The following is a 19,259-nucleotide window of genomic DNA, read 5'->3' on the forward strand; positions in this document are numbered from 1 at the left end:
TAACTACCTGAAAGGGGGTTCCAGGGAGGATGGGGCTAGGTTGTTCTCGGTGGTGGCAGATGACAGAACTAGGAGCAACGGTCTCACGTTGCAGGGCAGCAGGTCTAGGTTGGACATTAGAAAAAAGTTTTTTACTAGGCGGGTGGTGAAGCACTGGAATGGGTTACCTAGGGAGGTGGTGGAATCTCCATCCTTAGAGGTTTTTAAGCTGAGACTTGACAAAGCCCTGGTTGGGATGATATAGTTGAGGTTAGTCCTGCTTTGAGCAGGGGGTTGGACTAGATGACCTCCTGAGGTCCCTTCCAACTCTAATATTCTATGATTCTATGAAGTCACTTGGGTGGTTTTGTAAATTTTACCCTCTGCTCAGACAGAGAGAGAAAGATAAATAAAAAGGAAGAAAAAAAGCTAATAGAAGGTTTAACGGAGGTGAGAACTTTACACTCATCACATGCACTGTTTTGGGCTTGTGCTACGTATGTATTGTGTCTTCTGCATCCGTTGCACTTGAATTTTGAGCAACATTCAATGTGCATGAAACCAAAATCTCGGACTCAAAAGAGGATTTTTCCTGTTTCCCACCCTCTGCTGTTTTATTGGACCTTGTCTCTAAGTTGCTTCTTTTTGGTGTGCAAATTAAAAATAAACCTGGAAACTAGTGTGTGGAGAGGACTGGACCCATTTATGAGACTGGCAAATAAAAAGTGAAATTTAACAAAACAGCAAAAACATGAAAGGAAAAAGAGTTGGACTTTGAGGCTGTGATTTCCAAAGCGCCCAAGGAAATTAAAAGTCTGCGGCAATTGGAAAACTAGTTCACTTCAGGCCCCTTTGAAATTTCCAACCTAAAGTGGAAGTGTGATATTAGAAGTTGGAGAAGTGACTTAATCTCCCTGGAGATCAGTTCTCCACCTGATGCACTGTGGTACAAATCACTCTTTTCTCCCACCCATTCTCTTGTAAGCTCTCCGGGGCAGGGTCTGTCTCTCACCGATGTGAGTGCAGTGCCCATTACCCTCTAATGGCCTTCTACAAAAGAAAATTAATATTTTTTGTGAATTGTCATCAGCTCTTATGAAGTGGGATTTTGCCCATAAATAAAAAAACAATTAAAATAAAAAAAGGAAAGGAAACTGAGGCAGATATTGTGAGCCATGCCACTTGCCCTTTTCCCTGCAGGACAGTCCACGCTACCACAACATCCCAGTATTAAGAAACAGCCCTGACTGAGGGAGGAGCGCCCCTCCTGAGTTGCCTGCACCACCCCCTGCATTGCAGCTCCCCTTTGCACGGCCGGGGTCAGCCTGAATTTTCTCTGTTGTTTCTTTGCCGTTGTCCAGGAAACCAATTTCCAAAGAGCCACAAACCCGGAACAGGGCGACTGAGCAAAGAGAACTTGGAATGGAAGAGAGGTGCACAGCTGTGGACATTGACTTTAATAAGGACTGTAACTTCGGATGGACAATGGGGAAGATCAATTGACCTCCAGGCCCTGGGCAATGGATGGCTCGAGAGGGAGAAGGGGGGAGAGGAGGCGGCTATAGTGTTTAGTAACTGAGAACTGTATCAGTTCAATGTACCTACATTTAAAGAGCCCATGGGAATTATTTGCAAAGCATTATCTTGTGGCTAAGACAAAGGAGTGGGATACAGGAGATCTGGGTTGAAGTACAAGTTCTGTGGAAGATTCCCTATTTGACCTTGAGTAACTCACTGAATTGTTTTGTGCCTCAGTTTCCCAATCTGTTAAACAGGGATCATTAAATCCTTTGTCTCTCTCATACGTTTAATGTGTATCCATTTTTGACAGTGACAGTCTCTTACGATGTGTCAGCGCAACACCCAGCACAAAGGGGCCCACATCTGAGATCCAGTTTGTAGGTCCTACCAAAATACCAATGATAAGAATCAGAGGCGACCCAGGGTGGGGCATGAGGGGTCAGGTGACTGTGCAGATTTCTGCCAATGTTTGCTGGCCAGGCCCCCTCCCTGTCCAAAGACTCCTGGAGCAGGCAGGAAGCTGCGGCCATGGGGAGATGGAGAAGCAAACACTTTGCTGTGGGAGCTGCAGGGAGGGGCAGCTGAGAGTAAAGCCTGTGTGTGTCTTTGAACCGTGCCCTCTGCCCACCAACAGCAGGTCCCAGCCGCCTCTGATAGGAACAGTGAGAATACAAATAAAAAGAGTAAAATGCAGCTCCGGCCCTGCTGTTTGTGGCAATGACACATGAAACTCAGCTGGTGCCAGCCAAGAGTAACTTGGGAGCTGCTAACCAGCGCAGTGATAAGGGCCCCCCTGGGCATTCATTAGAACACCTGCATTTTAATTAACCCCAAAGGCGACTGCACACCCTGGTATGTTATGACTGAGCTGGGATAATCTGTCTACAGAGACTAATTATAACTTCTGCCTTCTGCCACTTCAGTCCGGCTCCCAAATAAGATGCCCACCACAGGAACAGCAAGAAATGACAGTGATGAAAAGAATTGCAAAGGGCCTTACTGACACTGCTCTGCTATAGCAGCAGCAAACGGATCCATGAGCTCAGTGCTGACAAACTCCTAACATAGCCCTGCTTCCCTGGCTCTGTCACACCCTCTGTGTGTGGGATCTATGGACTGGTTTAGGTTACAGGCTATGCCAGCGATGCAGCTAACCACTGCTAAGCCTTTAACATCGAGGCACAGTAGAGGTGCAAGACGAGTCTTACCTGGCTAGTGAAGGAGCAGCTTTGTTAAGTTAATTCTCTAAAGATCCTTTCCCCATGAACACTGGTTGTGCAAAGGGCTGGGTAAGAGAACATGCCCGGGACCCAGCAAGACGCAGAGTGATGTTCATCCCAGTGGAAAGAGAAGGGATGGTGTTGGGGGTAATGCTCAGACTGGAATCCAGAACATCTGGGTCAGATTCCCGGCTCTTCCACACACTCCTTTTGTGACCTCAGACAATTCAATCAATCTGAGATTTTCAAGAAAGCCAATAGGAGTTAGGAGCCCAATGCCCACTGCACTAGAATGAGTTTTGGGAGCCTGGGTCCTTTGAAAATCTCACCCTCAAATGTTCTGTGCCTCAGTTCCCCCTTGTAAAATGGGCTGGTAACCCTTCCTCTGTCTGTGAACTCTGAAAGTCAGGGACTGTCTCACGCTGTGTCTGAACAGCACCCTGGACATTGGGGCCATGATCTTCCTGTAGTTGCTAGGGACCACAATACTGCCAGTCTCTACTGCATTGCAAAAAGTGATGCCAAGTGGTGGAGGGGACATACGCTGTCCATCTGCACAGAGCTGACTTTCACCCTCACAGATAACCACAGAACTGCATGACTACATCCATGTGCACAAAGAGTACAGAGGCTAATACAAACCAAGGAGAAAGCTCTGTTGGCGACAGACACCACTAGCTGAACACCTGGCCTAGTTCACTTCTATTTCACACTCCTGGCTGGAATTCACTGGCTTGTGTTACACGGCAGGAGAGACTAGATGATAATTAACATCCCATGTCCCCTCATCATTTATGGGTTACATTCTCAGCTGGTGTAAATCTACATAGCTCCTTTGAGTCCAATGGAGTTAGTCCTGATTTACACCAGCATGATGAGTGACAGAGAGGGATCAGCCCCATTGAACCCAGTGGAGTTACTCAGGATTCAGATCATGCCGTGTGAGAGGAGAATCTGCAGCCTGGTGGAAATGAGGATCCGGCTCTTTCAGGTTAATACTGCTACCTTTATTTATGCCAGCTGAGCAGCTGGTCCTGGGGGTCTGTGAGTGTCCTCTAAAATGATGCAAAATCTCAGTTTCAGAGTTGCACCCAGCAGCCAGATCTGTCTATCCTGATATGGAGCTTAGATGGACAGTCAGGAGGTCACTGGGACTAGAAACCTCTTTGTCTAGCACCATATCCAGGCTCCATCACTGCTGACAGCTGAGCACAAATACCGTAACGAGGTGCACAGAATATACATATTATAACACACAGCCCATCCCCCAAAGAGCTCACAGTCCTAGTAGACCAGGCAGAGAAAGGGAGGGAGGGAAGGAAAGAGAGTCCCAGGGAGGGGAAGTGACTGGCTGAAGGTCATACAGCAAGTCAATGGCTGAGGCAAGAACAGAACCCAGGTGTCCTGATTGTCACCGACCCGCAGAGCACAGACCCAAAGTCACAGAGGAAAATGATACAACACAGCAGTAACTGAGCAATGGCAGGTCCTGGCTCTGATCTTCACAGGTGTGAACTGACCCAGCTTCCAAGACCTGTGCGGATTGACATCAGTGGGATAACGCACCGGACTAGTCGTCTCATTCTCCGCAGCGAGGAGCCCTCACCGCCCCTGCTCAGTGGATGTGATCAGGGCTGTGCTATGACAGTCACATCGTCAGTTATTATGGAGAGAGGAATCAGGATCATTCCCTCGGCCACTCTAATCCTCACCGTTGCCCTTCTCCTTCCCTCTGCAGGCAGGACACAATGTGCTGAGGAAGAAAATGTCCAACCAAACCACCGTGACTGAGTTTCTTCTCCTGAGATTCTCTGAGGTGCAGGAGCTGCAGATTTTATACTTTGTGGTGTTTCTAGTGATTTACCTGGCAACCCTGATGGGGAACCTTCTTATCATCACAGCCATAGCCCTCGACCACCACCTTCACACCCCCATGTACTTCTTCCTGATCAATCTGTCCATCCTAGACATTGGCGCCATCTCTGTCACCGTCCCTAAATCCATGACCAATTCCCTCATGAACACCAGGTCCATTTCTTACACTGGATGTGTCACCCAAGTCTTTTTCCTCATTTTCTTCGTGGGAACAGATTTTTTCCTTCTCACTGTCATGGCGTACGACCAATACGTCGCCATCTGCCAGCCGCTGCACCACGAGAGAGTGATGAACAGGACAGCTTGTGTCCAAATGGCAGCCGGGTCCTGGGCCAGCGGTGTTCTCAATTCTGCCCTGCACACTGGGAACACATTTGCTGTATCCTTCTGCAGAGGCAACAAGGTGGATCAGTTCTTTTGTGAAATTCCCCAGCTACTCAAGCTCACCTGCTCTGACTCCTACCTCAGTGAAACGGGGGTCATTCTCTTTAGTGTGAGCTTAGCCTTATGCTGCTTTGTTTTTATAATTGTGTCGTACATTCAGATCATCAGCACAATGCTGAGAATCCCCTCTGAGCAGGGCCAGCACAAAGCCTTCTCCACCTGCCTGCCTCACCTCACTGTGCTCTCCTTGCTAGTTTGCACTGCTTGGTTTGCCTACCTGAAACCCCTCTCCAGCACGACATCACAGCTGGATCTCGTGGTTTCTATTCTGTGCTGCCTCCAGTGATGAATCCCATCATCTATAGCATGAGAAACAAGGAGATCAAAGCTGTCCTGAGGAAACTGACAGGGTGGTGGTTATTCACTAAGGATTAAAGGTCCATCTTCCCCTTTGAGTGTGATTTCATTCTGTGTCTATATAGAAATGTTATCAATAGGTGACATTAGTGTCTCTGTGAGAACATGTTTTGCAGTCTCCTTACATGAAAAGGGGTATTAACACTGACAAAACTGCAGACAAACTCAAGTCAATGGAGTTACTGTAGATTTACACATGTGTACATAAAATCAGAATCTATCTATCTCCATGTCTATCTTAGGTTTTTGTACTGCCACCCATCCCCAGGCTATCTGAACACCTTCCACATAAAATCAGTAGCCAGATCAAAGTCTAGTGGACTGTGTGAGATCTCTGGGTCTTCTCCTTTTGTGTGTATAAGCTCTGCTTGAGATATGATGGCTGTTGGTTTAGTGTTTGCTCATGTAACTCAGTGGGATATGATGGAATGAAATGTCATATCTGTGGATTTATTGGCAAGCTGACGGAACAAGTCTGCTCTTTCTCAATGGCAGCGTGTTGTGCTGTATTCCAGACAGCTGCCCTGCCTGGGACAGGTGTTTGACACCTTGCTGAAGGACCACCACTGACAGCCATCAAGACTAGTCTTCGGGGTCATTGATTTGTATGGTCTCTGAATGATTTCCCTTCCCCCCTCCAGGGACAATGATCCGATAGCAGATAGAACATCACAGTTTGAACCCATGTCACAGAGACAGGGGCCTGGTGAACGGCGTTTTTGTTCTGTGCAGGGAGGGTCTGAGTGTAAGGGGACTGTTGGCCCCTTACTGAAATTTAGTTGGTCGTCTTAGTGGGCCATCTCTCAGTACCAAAGGACGGGGGAAGGGAGGGTGAGAAATCAGAGCCCTGAGATGGACAGCCCCCAGGGCCAGTGCAGAAAGGCCAATGTTCCAGATCATCTTGATTGACAGAGCAGGCAGGCCAATGTGCGGGGACTGTCCTCTGTGTGAGCTGGAGCTGCGTGCAGAGAGTGGGGCCAACCAGAGAACAAAGCAGCACCTGAGACACTGGAGCCAGCGGCTGAGAGGTCAGAGAAGAAGCCCAGGGAGCTGAGCTGAGCAGACCCACAGCAGCAGAACCAGAGGGCCCGAGGTGCAGCCCAGAAAGCCAAGCTGAGCTGAGCCACGTTGAAGCAGGGCAGGGCTGGGGCTGGGACTGGAGCCGTCTGGAGCCGGGTGCGGGGAACATCTGGGGAGGGCGAGGGGGATCCTGGGCACAACTGAGAATTGAAGCCAGTTCTCCTGAGTCTCAGGCCACTGCCGGCCATGAGATAAATGCCAGTGGAGAGAAAAAATTATAGGGCCTGGGATTGTCAAAAGGGGCTGAAGGGAGCAGATGAAATTCCAGGGGATCTGGGCACCCAAATCCTTTCAGCCCCTTTGAAAATTGCACCCATAACAGAGGGGATGTTTGATCAGCTTTATTTGGGAAAAAAACATATTTTACAAAGGACAAATCTCTGCCCTGTTGCTTTCCTGCATGTGGGAAAACCCGCAGTGCAGAGTACAGGCAAAGAGCTCAGGAGGGGATGGATGCAGGCTGACAATCTGATGGTTCACCATGCCCCGATCAGAGACTTCCATGTACGTGGGTGTGTTGACTTCGAGGGAATTCCCACACCTTGTGGAAAAGCACTGAAATGCTCTGTGATGTTCTCATTGGCTGCAGAAGTTCAAGGAGTCCATTAGGCCACATTCATCCTCAGTCTAAATCCATGGGCTTTAGTCATCATGGCTGGCTAACTGGCCATCAGGTCCATAAGTCGCTTTTGAAAATGGGAGCCTTTTAGGGGCAGATTTTTAAAGGTCGTTAAGTACCTAAAAATGCAGATGGGCACCTCAGTGGGGTTTTCAAAAGAACTTAGGCACTTAATTCTCCTTTAACTCAATGGGATTTGGGAGCTTAACCTTACGTAGGCACTTTTGAAAATCTCACTCGGCACCTAGGTGTCTTCAAACACCGACCTGGCTTTTAACAATGACCCTAAGGTCAGGTCTACACTGCAGTATAAGCCTCAGGTTTGAATTTAGGCTCAAGCGTAATCCTTCATCCATCTGCACACAAGTGTTGGGAAACCAGGACTTGGACTCAGGGCCCCAGAACCCCATGGGGTGGAGAGTCCAAATCTGAGTGAATCCAGGAACCAGAGTTCAAGGCCTCTTGCTTTGAAGTCTAGATACAGCCCCCCATTGGATTTGTAGTCTGGGAATCCGCCAAAAATATCCCACAATCCCAAGAGCCAATTTCCTTTGTCCTCTGGATAGTCCAGTTTGGTTGACCACTCAAGTTTTCCCACATGCACCATGAACATAGGGCTAGAGTGGCCCCGTTTTGAAAGGGCGCTAGGAAGTCTGGGATATGGGAGGTTGAATTCAGGCACAGATAATGCACTGTAGATGCTGAAGCCACAGTTTGGGATCAGGGCTCAAACAAACTAAACCTGAAGCTGCAAATGAATGTAGATGCTCAAGCCCTAGGTTACCTAACCCAGGGTCTGCTAACTCAAGTTCTGCTGTCCCTGAGCTTACACTGTAGTGTAGACAGACACTAAGTGACTTTGGCACCTAAATTCCATGTTCATTGAAAGTCACTCTAATGTTTTCCCTTCACAGGGAAGGTTCATATTTCATGCATGAGCCAGTGATGAAAACGAGAAGTTTTAGATTGTGATTTGCTTTGGAGAGGTAACGCATGCACAGATGTGAAATGAGACCCTTGGTATCAAAACCCCAAGGGGAGGATGTAGGCAGAGTGTAAAAAATAAAAAAATAATCCCAGGACTAAGGTAACTAGACAAAACTCCAGTTGAAGAGATGGGCCTGATTCACCTCTGTACATCAGGACAATTTCTCTTTCGCTCTTGCTCTCACACATGTCAAGCCCCACCTCTTCCTCATTTACTCTCCCATTTAAATTATCCTTAATTTAAAGATAATTAATTTAATTTATCTTTACTTCTGTCATTCAAAACATAGGAAAAATCATGAGATAGATAGATAGAGTGTAATGTGGTTGCAATATCGAACAGTTTTGAGAATTTATGAATAACCAATATAGAGCGTACCAAGCGTACCGTACTCCCGATTCTATGCCTACACTTCACATTCTTGAGTGACATGGAACATTTCTTGGGGCCTGGTAATTTTTAATTCTTGTTTGTCTAGGTGCTGGATGTTGATGTGTGTGAAAGGTGCATTTGCTCTGTTCTTCCTCCATTTGCTTTAATATAAAACAAATGAAAACCCTAAAGAAAAGACAGGTCTTTCTGTTCCACTTTGGATAAATGATGAAAGAGTCATTTGGCCAGAGGGAGAGAGGGGAAAGAAAGAAAGAAAGAAAGAAAGAAAGAAAGAAAGAAAGAAAGAAAGAAAGAAAGAGCAAATGACTCTAGGCCTGTTCAATAGTGCGAGGGGTCTGGCTGTGGGTGTCGGGCAGGTGCTGGATGCAATGGAGTGGGGGACAAGGGTTCTGGCTGGAGGGGGTGTGGCCAGAGTGTGTCGGGGGACAAGGGGTCCATCAGCAGGGACTGGCCGGACTGAGGGGGAGGGGACGCAGCTGGGAGTGACTGGCCAGTATAGGAGGTGAAGGGTCTGGTTGCAGGGGCTGACAAAGTGGATGGGCAGGGGTCTCGCTGGTGTAGGGGGATAATGAGGGGCTTGGCTGGAAGGACAGGCCAGATTGTGGGGCTGAGGGGCCTGCCTAGGCAGGCTGATCTGGCCTGACTAGGGGGTGGAGATGGGTCTGGCTGGAGAAAGTCAGCCGAGAATGTGCGGGGTCAGGGGTCTGGTGGGAGGGGCCGGCTGGTGGGGGGGCAGGGGGGATGTCAGAGGACCTGGTGGGAGGAAGGGCCAAAATATAAAATAAATATAAAGTAAAAAATACTATTTTTTCTAGAGTTTTGAAATATATATACACTAGAGTTTAAAACTTAAAATACATAGTAAAATACAGAATTGAAAAAAGTGAAATCTTCATCTGACTCAACCCCTGCCGGGTGTGTCAATGGGACGTGAGCTCCCCCATCACACGCCAGGAGCTTGCAAGTGCCCCCCGGGGCAGGGCTAACAGCAGTCTCACTCTGGCTGTGAGGCCACCCCAGCCTGGGAGTGAGGGCAGCCCCCTCCCGGGCTCCCAGACCCACAGACAAAGCTCGGGGGAACCACTCCCATTGACACTTGCCGGACACAAGGCTCTTGCTCTGGTTGTGCAGGAGGCTAGGTGACCCCCCTGCTGTACAATGAGCAACTTTACTCTTCAAGTTTCTAATTTTATTTGACATTTTTAAACTTCTTAAAAACTAAATTATTTCAATTTACTTTGTATTTCTTTTATATTCTGTCCAGCCCCTCCCACCAGGCCCCTGATCGCCTTCCCCCACCAGCCATCCACTCCCACCAGCCCCATCTCAACCACCCACCTAGGCCGGACCACCCAGCCACGCCCCTCACACTCTGTCCACCCCTTGAGCCAGTCTCTTTACCCCTCTAGTGAGCCCCTCCAGATGACCCCCTTATTGCCACCCCCTCTCTGGCCAGCTCCTCCAGCCAGACCTGCCTCCCGACAGCCTGCCCCAGATGGCCTCTCAGCCCCCACTCTGGCCAGCCCCTGCAGACCATCCCCCTGCCCTGACAGATTTTCAGCCCCTCCAGACAGGCCGTTTGCCCACCCCACTCCATCCAGCACCTGCCTGGCCCCTCGCTCTAGTGAACAGACTCTAGAGCTGTTTTCTCATTTTCTTTCTCTCTTTCATTCTCTCTCCTTGTGGCCGAAAAACTCTCTTATCATCTAGCCATAGTGGAACAATGAAGTCTCTGTCTTTTCTTCAGGGTTTTTATTTTATGTTGTAATAAAACAAATGGAGTAAAAAAAAGAAGAAACACAACTTTCAAACACATCAGCACCAGCACCTACACAGACAAAAATAGAACATGATCAGGCCCCACAAAATTTCTGATGTCACTCAAGAATGTGAAGTATAGGCACAGAATCAGGAGTTGGGTGATCCATAAATGCTCCAGACTGTTATGTGTAAAGGCCCCTTGAAATTACCATTTTCTGGAGCAGAGAAAATATAATTTGGTTGCCCTATCTATCTATCTCTCTAAAAAGAGGGCTGGCACAAAGAAGACATATAATTAGACTATGGAGTTCATTACCAACAAGGGAAGACACTGAGACAAATAAATGGAGCAACATTTGGAAAAAGATTAAATGAGAATACCAAAATGTTAGTCTCTGTGCTTAAAATGAAATTAAAGACAGTCTATGACTCAAAATGCTTAAATATAACAGATAGAGACACTGGAGATGATGATGATGATGATGATGATGATGATGATTATAAAGTAGGCCAAAATTAGTGGTTTGGTTCTGTACAAACATTGGAGATGGCCCCAAGAAAAAAAAAAATTCCATCAGACAGGAAATTCTATATTTCAGTATTTGTTTTAAATCCCAAAATAGGCCCCAAAGAAGAAATGTGAACATTTTTACAAAACAAAAACTCTAAAATGTTTGGCTGCAGAAATGTCTACGGCATATCATTTTGACATTTTTCACTGAAACCAAACATTTCCTTTTCAAGTGTCCATTTCATTTGAAACATTTCACTTGGAATGAATATTTTGACTTAGAATGACGTGGAGATGAATCATTTCATTCTCAATTGGCAATAAAATGTCAATTCAAAATGAAAGTTGTGATTTCAATTTGATATTTTGAAACAAAAAACAAACATTTCCTGTTGAGAGGAGAAGTTGAAATGGAACCTTCTTCTACTACTACTTCTACTTCTTCTTTCCAAGGAAAATCACAGCTTTTTCTTCAAAATTCAGATTTCCCCACAGAAAATTTCTATCATGATATAACCAAATGTTCAGATTGGGGGAAAAAGCAGAACTAAGAAACATAAAAACACTCATGACTCCTGGCATGAGGAATTTACAGTGCAACAGAGTGAGGCGTAGGACAGCCTGCGAAAGCAGGAGGTGAGAGGGTAGAAGTTGTGAACATTGATGAGAAAGAGAGACAGGTTTCTCCTTAAAATATTCCCATTTTTCAACCAGCCGTATTCATTTTGTGTGTGAAAGCAGAAATTCTGCCAGTGAAAATGGGAGAATTGTTATCTGGGACCAAGGTTATTCCATGAACACTAACCGATCATGGGAAGAGATACGGCACTAGCAGTGGGCACACAGATGGAATTGTTCTTATGGACTTTAGATTGGGACTGGGCCGATCAAGCTCCAATGTTCAGCTCTCCACAGCCTTTTCTGGCTGAGCCGTGGGCACGTTTCTGGGACTTAAACCATCTAATTGAATTGGAGTTGGGCACCTAACCGCTGTCGGCACTTTGAAAGTCTCAGCCTATTTGTTGACCCCTCATTTACCCCAGTCCACAGCCTCTTTCAGCCAAACTTTGACTCCAAGTGTTGCATTCTGAGTCACATCTTTATACACAGAGGGAAGATCCTCAGCTAGCACATCGCCGTGTAGGCCTGTTGATTTTGGGGCAGCTGAGAGACTTGCATTTCACCGGTATTTTCCCTAGAGCTGTTTTCACTTCCTTGTTTTTCAGGCTGTAGATGATGGGGTTTAACGTGGGTGTCAAGATGCTGTACTGGATGGAGAACATTTCATCCAGCACCACAGAGGAGACAGAGCTGGGTTTTGTGTACCGGATAATACCTGTCAGGTAGAATAAGCCCACCACAATCCGGTGGGAGCTTCAGGTGGAGAAGGCTTTACACCTGCCCTCTGTTGAGCGTATCCTCAGGATGGTGGAGAGGATGTGAACGTAGCAGACCAGGGTGAGGAGGAAGGCGCTCGATCCCAGTATCACAATACAAGTAAGAAGCACCACTTGATTGGTGAGGGTCTGAGTGCAGGACAGCTGTAGCAGAGCAGGGAGCTCACGGCTGAAATGGTTGATTTGATTGGGCCCACAGAAATACAGCCTGAGGGCAAAAACTGTGTTAAGCAGGGCTTGGAAGATGCCAATTGCCCATGCACCACTCACCAGCTCAACACAGCTCGCTTTGCTCATTGTCTCCATGTAATGCAACGGGTCACAGATGGCAACGTAGTGGTCACAAGTCATGGCCGAGAGAATTAAAATTTCTGTACCAGCTGCCAGGAAAAAGAAGAACATCTGAGTAATGCAGCCCTCGACAGAAATGGTTTTGTGCTCGTCTAGGGAATTTACCAATATCTGAGGGACAATAGCTGAGGAATAGGAGATATCGACCAAGGATAAATGGAGCAAGAAGAAGAACATGGGGGTGCAAAGGCGAGAATCAGCTTTTATCACCAGCATGATCATCATGTTCCCCCACAGGGTGATGATGTAAATAACTAAAATCAGCAGGAAGAGGAGCTTCTGTCCTGGCTCTGTCCCCTGCCTCGTCTGAGGGCTCAGGCCCAGCTGGGCACCTCAGCTCTCTTGGTTCCCTGAGCACATGAGAGACATGCTCACACTTTCTCCTCTTCAGCCCAGACCCCCACTGGACACTGCCACCTGCCCATCAGGGTGACCTGACGCAGCTACCGGAGCCTAGCCCAGTCTCACCTGCCTCTGCAAAATGCCCTTGGAGATAGCTCTGGTTGGGGGTGATCTGAGACAGCCCCCCACAGCAGTGGGCAAGCCCAGGGCCAAGCTGGCTGGAGTGGCTCATGAACGTGAATAACAACCTCCGGGCAGACGGTTACCAGCCATGGCACAAACCCAAAATTGGCTGCATGACCTATAACTAGATTTCACCAAGTACCAAGGCCTGAACCACTATAACAGTCTCAGCATGGAGTCACAGACAGTCCCTTGGGCACTCCAGCCTATCTTGCCACCTAGGCCAGCTTGCTTTTGTGATAGACGGTTCCTTACACCAAAAATCACAACACTATTCAGGCTACTCCCAGTCCCAAAGGACCAGTCACCTGCCCCAGGTCAACTGGAGCTTAAACCTCCCACCAAAGACAACACTTCTAGCCAAACCTGTAATAAACTAAGTAAAGATTTATTAACTAAGAAAAAGAAACGAGATAATTATTTACAAGGTTAAAGCAGATAAACACACACTGACTAATGAGTCACATCCTAGGTTTCCAAAGCTGCTGCAATATGCCAGCTCTGTGTGTCCTTTAGGGCTAACACATGTTGAGAAGCTTGGGGATCCCTTGCTTATGCTTAGAAACATTGCCCTCTCCAAATTCTAAGCAGCACACTGCTACAGTTCCTTCTGGCCAGGGATCTTTATTCCTTCTCCTGGAGTTCAAACTGATGGGACAAGTGTTTGTTGATTGCCCATACACAGCCCTGGAGAGGAGACAGGAGCAAAGTCTTTGTCCTTTGGGGTTTCACAGTGGCTCATCTGGTTTCAGTGAGTCTTCTTGTGTGCAGGACCAGCACTTTGCTTCAATCAACGCTGCTTTCCTGTTCGGTGAGTTTCACAGTTACAGAAGTTTACAATGCAGACACTCACTATAACTTTATACCAGGGGATACAGATGCTACAGGTGAAATTAATATATGCAGGGACTTACAAGGATGTCAGAAAGTCTAAACACTAAACACATTTCTATCATATTAATACTGATTTTAGCAATGCTAACCCACAGGTGAGCCAGGCTGGGTTCCAGTCTTCCAGTGTTTGGTGAGGCCTACGGGCCCTGACATGGGCTGGCGCCTGGCCTGCCAGCACTACTCCCATGGAGATGGCTGTGGTTCCTCCTGGGCTCCTCCTTTTATCAATACTCAGCGTGAATCTCCATGTGCTTCTGAGACCCTTTGGAATTTTACAGAGGTTTGACAATAAGCAGTTCTCCAATTCATGGCTTGTGCTAAATTCGTCACAAACATCTTCTGCGGCCTCACTCCGGTAAGGAAGCCATGTTCAGGAAAAGGGCACCGTGACATGCAGGGGAGGTGCTGGTGTGAGTAAGAACTTCCTGAGTGAAAAAGGATAGCTTGGAATGAGAGCTAAAAGTACTCAGTGCTGCATTTCAGACATTCATAGCAAGCAGCCCAGCCTGTGCTTATATAGCACCAAGCGCAGCGTAACCCTGGGCCACAACTGGGCTCCTGTGTGCTACCCTAGCACAAATACTAAATAACCTTTATCATATAAGCCGGAAAACTGGTTAGAGTATTTTTTCCCTCAATTAAATTTTGATGAAAATATTGACTATCCACCAAAAACTGGAAACCTAACATTTTCTGCTGAAAATGGAAAAATATTTTGGAAACAAAACAAAACAAAAACCAGAGAAAGAAAGAAAGAAAGAAAGAAAGAAAGAAAGAAAGAAAGAAAGAAAGAGCAATTTAACACCCCAAAATATTAGTGAAAAAACCAATTTTTTGACACATTTTTAGCTTTTCCAAATAAACTTTTTGAGGAAAGCAGACAATTAGTCTAAACTTTGTCCTGTAGTCAAAAACCCAATTTTCCTTCCAAAAAGGTTATGACAAAAAACATTTGACGAGCCCCAGTGAGGAGGTGGAAGCAGAGAGATGTCAGGTGGGTTTGGAAAGGTGGCTGCTTCACAGCTGCTGTTTGTGCTATGGACACAAAAGTCCCAGCAAGAACTCCCCAGACTCAGTCATTTAAATGTCGCTCACAGGCGCAGTGAAGGGAATCAGCCTGCTGCTGAAAAGGTACAAAAATCCCCACTTCAGCAGGAGCATGTTGTTCCAGAAGAGATTGCAGCACCTGCACATCCCTCCATGGATACCTGGGCTCTTTATGGGGAGAATCCTAGTTCTAATTAAACTGAGCCATGGGTTCTTAATCCTGGTCACCTAACCCTGAGAAATAGAGGGCATCACTTCAAGCTGCAAACATCCTGGAGCTTCAGGTAAGCTCTATCCCCCGACAGTTCCTGCCTTGCACTGATTTTACTCCTTCCAGTCAGGGCTATTCAACCTTTTTAGGTTTTTTTTTTTCCAAATTGATTTAGGTTTTTAATTTGTCTCAACTCCACCTCATTTTGCATTAAATAGTTTATTACAATCTATGTGCTATTCTATACGGGTTCTTATGCAACACTTTTCACTGTTGTGTCTATTAGACGTCACAGCTCGATTCTCCCCAGCTTTCTGACATGTGTTGTCAGTTACACATCTATAAAGTGACTGAGTCATCTCCCTTTCATCTTTGAGCTCATTGAACGTGCTGCTGTCTGCAATCACTGAATGGAGTTCCTGTCTTCCGGTACTATCCTACTCCCTCTCCAATCTGCTTTCCATCCCTTGCACTCCACTAAAACCCCTCTCACCAAAGTCTCAAATGGCCTCTTCCTAGCCAGATCTCACAGTCAGTTCTCCATTCTCCATTCTCCACCGCTTTCATCTATCAGCCACTTTCGAAAGCACTGACCATGCTCTTTTTGAACCCTGTTCTGCCCTGGTTTCTGTGACTTTGTCCTCTCCTGGTTCTCCTCCTACCGTCTAATCACAACCTCTCCAACTGACAACTGACAAACTTACCTCTCTACTCCAGACCTGTCTCCTTCTGTCTACACTGCAATCTTGCCCCGTCTCTCTGACACCTCCTTGTGGCTGTCTAGCCATCAGCTCAGCATGGATCTTGGATCTGTCCCCCGCCCCACGTCCTCCCCACTGCATCCTCTTTGCTATCACTGTGGACAGCACCGTCATCCTGCCTGTCACTGAGGCCCATCACCTTGGTGTCATCTGCAACTCGTACCTCTCGCGAAGGCCTCACACCTAGGATAGGTCTAAATCTGGCAGATTCTTTCTTGAAAACGTCTCTAAGATACGGCCTTGCCTATCCCCCCATCACCTCTAAACCTCTCAGCCAAGCTCTCCTCATCTCACACCTCGATCACTTCAACATCCATCTCTCTGGCCTTGAGAAATGCAAGCTTGCCCCACTTCTATCCATGCAGAACGCTGCTACAAAGATCATTCTTCTAGCCTGGCACACTGGCCATGCCACCCCTCTCTTTGCAGTCTTCCCTTTCTCTGCTGCATCAAGCATAAGTTCTGTGTCTTCACTTTGAAGGCGCAACACAGGCTGTCCTCACCTGACCTACGGCCTATAATTCGCTATCAAGATGTCGACTGCCACCTCCAGTCAGCCCTGGCTGCCGTTCTTCATTGCCCACCGCTGGCTCTCAGTCTTGTGCACTGTCCATGAGACACATGCCCTCTTAACTTTCCTCTTTGGGTCTGCTACAAGGGCCATCAGTCAACCAAGCTCCGTCTCACCTAACCCAGATAAATTGAGGACGCCGTGTCTGGGACTGACAGAATCCCTTAATTGTTGGGTTTCTCTAAGATACCATGGAAAAAATGAGGGCTAAACTAATAATCTTCATTGCAATCACTGTGATGATCTAGTCTGACCTCCTGCATATCACAGGCCAGAGAACCTCACCCACCCACTCTTGTAATGGCCTAGAACCACTGGCTGGGTTACAGAACTCCTCATATTTTGATTTAGACTTCAAGTTACAGAGAATCCACCATTCACTCTGGTTCAAACCAGCAGATGACCCGTTCCCCATGCTGCGGAGGAAGACAACCCTACCCTCCCTGTCCCCCACCAAACGGTCTCTGCCAATCTGACCTGCAGGAAATTCCTTCTCGACCCCAAATATGGTGATCGGATAGATCCTGAGCACATGGGTGAGACCCACCAGCCAGACACCTGGGCAAGAATTTTCTGTAGTAACTCAGAGCCCACCCCATGTAGTGTCCCATCTCCGGCCGTTGGGGATAATGGCAAATAGCAGTCGCTTGTGGGTTACACGCCACTGTAGGCAGTTTCATCATCCCATCCCCTCTATAAAGTTATCAAGCTCGGTCTTGAAACAATTTAGGAGTTTTGCCCCTGCTCCTCCCCTTGCAAGGCTGATCCAGAACTTCACTCCTCAGATGGTTTTAAAGCTTCGTCTAATTTCAAGCCCAATTCATTGACAAACAGTTTACATCCATTTGTTCTGGTGCCAACATTGTTCCTTGATTTAAATAACAGTTCTCTCTCCCTGCTATTTATCCCTCTGATGCATTTAGAGAGAGCAATCATGTCTCCCCTCAGCCTTCGTTTGGTTAGTCTAAACAAGCCAAGCTCTTTAAGACTCCCCTTGTAAGCTGGGTTCTCCATTCTTGTGATCATCCTACTTCCTGTGACTGGGACTTGGGCACAAATCATCCTTTGCCAATCATTTCTTGGGTGCCTACATCTATTAGGATGCATTGGAAATTGCAGCCTCAGATGATAATGTTATATTAAAGTTGAACACTATGATGCTCACATTATATTGCACTGTTTGTTTAACTAGATACATCCCATGGCAGACACTGAGTGGAGAAAACAAACATCTGTCACGGAATTCATCCTCCTGGGCTTCGGGAATCTCCCAGAGCGGCAGACCCTTCTCTTCTTGCTGTTTCTAGGGATATATATATTACGACCATGGCTGGGAACATCCTCATCATTGCACCGCTTGTGGCCGATTCGCACCTTCACCCCCCCATGTACTTCTTCCTGGGGAACTTGTCCTATTTGGAGACCTGCTACACCTCCACCATCCTGCCCAGGTTGCTGGCCAGTCTCCTGCGTGGGGACAGGACCATTTCATTTAGCAAGTGTTTCGTGCAATTTTATTTCTTTGCTTGCCTGGCTGGTACCGAGTGTTATCTCCTCTGTGTGATGTCTTATGATCGGTATTTAGCAATATGTAAACCACTGCATTATTCTGCCCTTATGAATGGCAGGTTTTGCCTCCAGCTAGCAGGTGGATCATGGATAAGTGGGTTTCTCGCTAACTCCATAACGATATTTTTCATGTCACGATTAACTTTTTGTGGTTCCAATGAAATCAATCACTTCTTCTGTGATTTCAGCCCTGTTATAAGACTCTCCTGCAGTGACTCCCATTTAATGAAACTTCTGGCTCTCATTCTGGCTTCTGTATATACACTGCCTCCTTTTATATTAGCTCTGATATCCTATGTTTATATCATGATCACCTTCTTGGGAATCCATTCCAGCATTGGGAGGCAGAAAGCCTTTTCCACCCGCTCCTCTCACCTCATTGTGGTGACAATTTTCTATGGGACCCTGACCATGGTCTACATGCTGCCAGATGCCAACACACTGCGAGACCTACACAAATGGTTCTCTGTGTTCTACATGGTCCTGACTCTCATAGCTAACCCCCTCATCTACAGCCTGGGAAACAGAGAGGTCAAGGATGCCCTTAGAAAAACTCTCAGGAGATTTAAGGTTTCCTAAAAATTTTGAAGTTCCAAGCATTGAAGTTCCAAGAATGTGAGTTGTTTCGGAGCACCAGCTGGTTGGTTCTGGATGCTCCCCTGCTATGGTTTATTGTCTAATCCTGGGGGAAGAGAGCACACTTTGGGGTTATGGGTAGTTTCTCATTCTCACTTGGAGTTGGACTTCCTGCTTCTTCTGTAGGGATGTTTTTCTCATCACCAGCAATGAAAATCCTATGACGCACCACATCCTCCCCCAAGAAATGAAATTAAGATGCATCGTGGGAAATGTGGTCTCACCACAACCCAGCCTGAAACATGCAGTGGGAGCATGAGCCACCTGCACTTCAGCTCCCACGAAACTCCGTGGCAGCATTTCTGAGTTGAAATATTTCTTTCTGTTTCCGTATGGTTGGAATGATTGTTATAGCTATTAGTAATACACATGTACACCCAGACACTAAGTCAAATTCCTTTATTAAATCCAGAGGCCAAATTATGTTTGTACAATTGCTCTAAACATGTTTAGGACCCTAAATAACAAGCAATTACTGCACCCATCCAGTAATAAACATTTATAGGTAAAAAGTTCCAGAGGGGTAGCCGTGTTAGTCTGTATACAGCA

General features: G+C 46.8%; 1 protein-coding gene and 1 pseudogene across 1 annotated transcript; one reads left to right on the top strand and one right to left on the bottom strand.

The window, feature by feature from the left end:
- Window positions 1-4,653: 4,653 nt before the first annotated feature.
- LOC137146716 (olfactory receptor 14A16-like) lies at window positions 4,654-5,325 on the top strand. Its single transcript, XM_067538201.1, has one exon. It carries the CDS (start codon window positions 4,654-4,656, stop codon window positions 5,323-5,325), a length of 672 nt encoding a protein of 223 aa, XP_067394302.1.
- Window positions 5,326-11,869: 6,544 nt separating this feature from the next.
- Window positions 11,870-16,048, bottom strand: LOC137146717 (olfactory receptor 5G9-like; annotated as a pseudogene).
- Window positions 16,049-19,259: the final 3,211 nt, after the last annotated feature.

The sequence above is a fragment of the Emydura macquarii genome, unplaced genomic scaffold, assembly GCF_026122565.2.
Source record: "Emydura macquarii macquarii isolate MOO-44397 ecotype Brisbane River unplaced genomic scaffold, CSIRO-AGI_Emac_v2 contig_470, whole genome shotgun sequence".
Classification (NCBI taxonomy): Eukaryota; Metazoa; Chordata; order Testudines; family Chelidae; genus Emydura; species Emydura macquarii.